Source organism: Vicia villosa, unplaced genomic scaffold (assembly GCF_029867415.1).
Source record: "Vicia villosa cultivar HV-30 ecotype Madison, WI unplaced genomic scaffold, Vvil1.0 ctg.000014F_1_1_2_unsc, whole genome shotgun sequence".
NCBI classification, from domain to species: domain Eukaryota; kingdom Viridiplantae; phylum Streptophyta; class Magnoliopsida; order Fabales; family Fabaceae; genus Vicia; species Vicia villosa.
This window is the reverse complement of record NW_026704942.1, coordinates 45,051-50,001: the sequence shown is the minus strand read 5'-3', so window position 1 is coordinate 50,001 and position 4,951 is coordinate 45,051. Positions and strand designations below refer to the sequence as shown.

Below are 4,951 nucleotides of genomic sequence, written 5' to 3'. Positions count from 1 at the left end.
ATTTTCCTTCTAGTTGCATCTAGTGCAACACCATGGTTCCAAGCAATGTCACTTTTCATTCCAACAGTGTTTCTATTCTGTCTAACATTACCTCCAGTTCCAACACTGACAATTGTTGCAGAACTTGCAGCAGAACTTCCACCAATCACAGGTTGTGAAGACATTTTCAGAATTACAAATCAAATAAGGGTGAATAAAGGGGAAACAAAACAAAGAGGTAACTGGTAGTATGGTGACAGAGAGGGAGATAATTTGGTTTTATAGTGAGAGATGGAGGGAAATGTTTGTTCACTTGGAGGGAAAAATGTGTCCATAACTCTTCAACTGCTTGCTTCAAATTTAGAGAGAAAAGTTGGAAGGCCACAATGGTTCAAATAAAGAAAGAAAACTTTAATTGTTTATTAAAAAAAAGAAAATGAAACGGTGGGTGGAAGGTTAAGAAAGAAAGAAAGCTTTAATTATTTATTAAAAAAAAAGAAAATGAAACGGTGGGTGGAAGGTCAAGAAAGAAGGGTTTAATTTAAAAATAGGAAAATGAAACGGTGGATTTTAATACGTGGCTTTTCATCATTAATGTGTCTTGTGCAAAAAAAAAAAGGAAAAGGCAACGTGGTTGTGGCTTTGAATACAATTCCCAAAAAAAAACAAAGGTGGGTCGTGACCCGACCCGGAAACTAAACAGATCAAAACGCACGCCGTTCCTGCGATTCACCGCTCCAGCACGCCGATCCGGCGTCGATCCTCTTCTCCGGCGATTCTGATCACGATTTCGCTCGGTCATCTATGGGTAAAGCGCAAACTCGTTCGATTCAGCGAGTTGACTCGCGATTTTGACAACATTGGTTGAAATGTTAAATGCCTATCAATTTCAATGTGATTTGTTCTTGTTGAACAAAATTACGTGTAATAGCACTAAACAACTTCATAGGGCCATCACATTGTGAGTCTTAATTTTTGCGTGTCATAGTTCTAAACAGAAATCCCTCCTCAAGGTCACGAAAACTTGATGGAAGAGGATCTGCACTTGTCCAAGGAAGATGAAAGTGATGAGCAACCTGACACCGACGAAAAAGAAGATAAAACGAAGGAGCCTGAATCCCAAGAAAATGTTCGCAACAAGCAAACTGGAGAGAAGGAAAACACAAGACAAACCTTTGGGACAATCACGAATCTGAAGGCTTTTTCAAACGTCACTCAAAGTCTTTCTCAGACTGAACTAGCTGAACTAAAAGCTACTAACCCTGCGGAATATCTGAAGGCGATGATGAGCGCTAGATCTAGTTCGTCCGAAAAGGCTGCTGCTTCTTCGACCACTTCTGGAGATAAAACTTCTGAGAAGTCTGGTATCAGTCTTCTTTGCCAGATTAAGGAGAATTTTTTTTGACATTGACTTAATCCAGGCCATGAATAATAATGCTAATGCCTGTATAGGCCTCAAAGAATTGATGAAGAAGGTTGACATTCTTAGCGTCTCTAGCAAAGTGTCCAAAGTGGTGATCGAACTGGGATTATAATTGACCACTTCCAAGCAGATCATTTTCGAAAGCAAGAAATTTCAAACAAGATCAATGCTAAAGTGGGGGATTAAACTACAAAGTGGAATGCCGCTGAAGCTTCTAGTGCCAATGTTGAAGATTTGGATAGCCAGCATTCGAAGTTCGAAGATGGGTACCAGACTTGTGAGCGGAACTTTTTTGCCTGGGAGCAGCAAATTTTGGAACTGTAGAGGCAGATATAGGTTGCAAAAGATCCTCAGGATGAGATTTGTAAACTCGATCGTCAAGAACCGAATAAAGATATCCAAGATGGAGTTCAACATATCGAGAAGGCCTAACAATTGGAGACCGAAATCGAAGAGTTAAAGAGACAACTGACTGTGGTCGAGTTTAGCTTGGCCGTGTCTGCTTCGCAGTATACTCAGATGAAGGCTTCTCTTCCTGCTGACTTCAATATCTAGTGGTGTTTGTAATAAATTTACAATATTTTGTTATCATGTTAACTTTGAGCTTCGTTTTGTAATGCACAATATTAAGCCTATTTTGGCAGCCTTATTTAAGCCATGTTGGCTTTTTTTATTTAATTAAGATCACTCGCCAGTTATTTTACCTGGACTACCTGCTTAGTTTTTGATAGAGAAAGCTCTCTCCTTGTCACAAGAAAGAAAGGAAGATGACTTTGAAGCTGTCTTTGCCCTATTGGTTTATGGATTATTCTTGTTCCCAAATATTGACAACTTTGTTGATATGAATGCCATCAAGATCTTTATGAAGGGAAATCGTGTTCCTACCTTGCTAGGAGAAACTTACTACTCCATCCATTTGAGGAAGTCCTATGGAAAGGGAATGATTACTAGTTGCACTCCTTTGCTATACAAGTGGCACATCTCTCATCTACCAAACACCAATGACTTTTGGGATCTCAAAGAAGGGCAAATATGGTCACTAAAGATCATGACTCTCACCAACACTGACATTGTTTGCACCAACAGTTACTTTTGTAGGATGAAGACCTTGGATAGCTGCGGTGATTTTCCTAATGTGCCCCTTCTTGGTACAAAAGGAGGAATCAATTCTAGACCCGTGTTAGCTCGCCGTCAATTTGGGTTTCCTATGGACAAAAGGCCAAGGAATATCTTGTTGGATGGTTTCTTCCTTAAAGAAAAGGTTGAGAACAAAGAGTTTAGAGAAAGGACTGCTAATGCTTGGCATCCAAGTCATAGAAAGGAAATCAAGGATTGGAAGACCAAAGGGGATCTCTCACCTGAATCTTATGAAGAATGGATTAACTCAATAGTTGTTGAACTTAGGATGCCTTATCTTCCTGAAATTCCCCCACCTCCCATGGAGAAGCCTGTTGCACCTGTTGTTTCTCCTCCAACAATAGAAGATCTCCAAGAATCTCTAAAGAAGATGAAGAAATCAAGAGACCATTGGAAAAAGAATTTTGAATAATCAGAATGTGAGAAAGTAATGATGGAAGAACTTTATGATGAGCAAATGAAAGAGAAGGATGACATACTTTTCCTCCAAGATGGATGGTTTGTGGAAAAGGATGCTACTATTTCTAGGTATGAAAGAGAAAATAAAAGGAAGCAAGAAGAAGCACTTTCTCCTGAAGCAAATGCATGGAAGAGTATCATTGAGAAACTTGAAAGGGTTAAGATGAAGAAGAAGAAGACTCAAGATGACATGTATACTTCGTATTGAGCTTTTATGATCTTACTAGATTTCTTTATTATTCTATCTTGTAACTCTTGAAAGTACTTGTATCTTAGACGTCCCTTGTCCCTTTGTAAACTCTTGAAAGAAATGGTACTTCGATGACCCTTGATTGTCCCTTGATGACCTTTGTCCCTTTATATGTACCAAGGATGCCCCTTGTCCCTTATTATTAATGAATGAAATTTCTCTTCAAGTTACCTTATGGTGTTTACATTTACAAGTTCTTAATAATTCCTTAAAAGATATTTTAAGATATTTTGAAAATTAAAAATGAAAAGTATTTTGCATTACATGCATCATGTGACATTCACATTCACATTCACACCTGAGTCAGAGTCTCATTCCTTCCTTCTCTCCTCAGAAAGTCAAGTTGATGCACCGGTATAATACTGCGCCAATCATCGTCGAAGAATGGAAGATGGTACAGTTGATGATCAAGAACGGAAAAAGGAAGTTGATGTCTTGCGCTCTGGTATTGAAAGGTTGACATCTATGATTCAAGACTTGGTGGCTGCTCAGAATCATCCATCAACTCAAGCTTAAGCTACCATGGTTTCCAAATTCGAGACTCCTCGGATTCCTTCAATTTTGGTATTGAATCCTATGACCACTAGGCCATATGGAATAGAGATGGATTTCCAATTGGCTGAGCAACAGATTCCTGCTCAACAAACTGCAATCCCTCAAGCTGTTATAACTACTACTCCTGCTGTGGTGAACACTACTCCTCTCCATAATGAGAAGACTTTCTATGGTGTACCTTCTGAAGGTATGGGAAGAATGGATGAGTCTGAAGACCAATTCCTAGAGATGCAGAAAGAGATCAAGACCCTAAGGGGAAAATATCTATTTGGGAATGAAGTTAATGATCTATGTTTGGTTCCGAATGTCAGAGTTCCTACCAAGTTCAGACTCTCAAAATTTAAGAAATACAAGGGGAAATCTTGTCCTCACAGTAATCTGATCATGTATGTCCGAAATATGTCCATGCATACTAAAGATCAACGCTTGCTGATTCATTATTTTTAAGATAGCTTATCTAGAGCTTCTTTGAAATGGTATATGGGTTTGGATAGTACACACATCCGTACTTTTCATGACTTTGGTGAAGCACTCATCAGGCAGTATAAGTACAACATTGATATGGCACCAGACAGAGATCAACTCCGCGTTATGTCCCAGAAGGAGAAAGAATCATTCAAAGAGTACATGCAAAGATGGCGTGAGCTAGTTGCTCAAATTATCCCTTCGATGGAAGAAAAATAAATGACTAAGGTGTTCCTCAAGAACCTAAGTACATTGTACTATGAAAAGATGGTGGCCATGCACCCAATGATTTTACTGAGATGGTAAACATGGGGATGCGACTTGAAGAAGGTATCCGAGAAGGTTGCCTAAGCAAAGAAGTTGGTTTATCATCATCTGGTGGTGGGACTAAGAGGTTTGGTAGTAAATTTACCAAAAATAAAGAAGAAACTATAAACGGTGTTTCAAGAGGAAGAAAGAGACAATATCAGCCTTAACAAATTGCTGTTGTTACTCCCGTTGTTAGTCAAGCTCCGCAACAAAGTGTTCAGAAATCTCAACCACAACAACCTCGACAACAAGCTCCTCAACAAAATCATCAAAGAAGGTATCCACCTTTTGATCCCATTCCAATGACTTATACGAAACTTCTCCCTATGCTGTTACAAAAGAATCTGGTTCAACTGAGGGATCCACAACCTCCT

At 39.1% G+C, this 4,951-nt stretch overlaps 1 protein-coding gene across 1 annotated transcript; it reads left to right on the top strand.

Annotated features, from left to right (window-relative positions):
- The first annotated feature begins 45 nt into the window (after positions 1 to 45).
- On the top strand, positions 46 to 2,951 carry LOC131621915 (uncharacterized). Its single transcript, XM_058892974.1, has 3 exons — positions 46 to 217; positions 978 to 1,343; positions 2,134 to 2,951. The coding sequence occupies exons 1-3, from the start codon at positions 46 to 48 to the stop codon at positions 2,949 to 2,951; spliced, it is 1,356 nt and encodes a 451-aa protein (XP_058748957.1).
- The last annotated feature ends 2,000 nt before the right edge of the window (positions 2,952 to 4,951 follow it).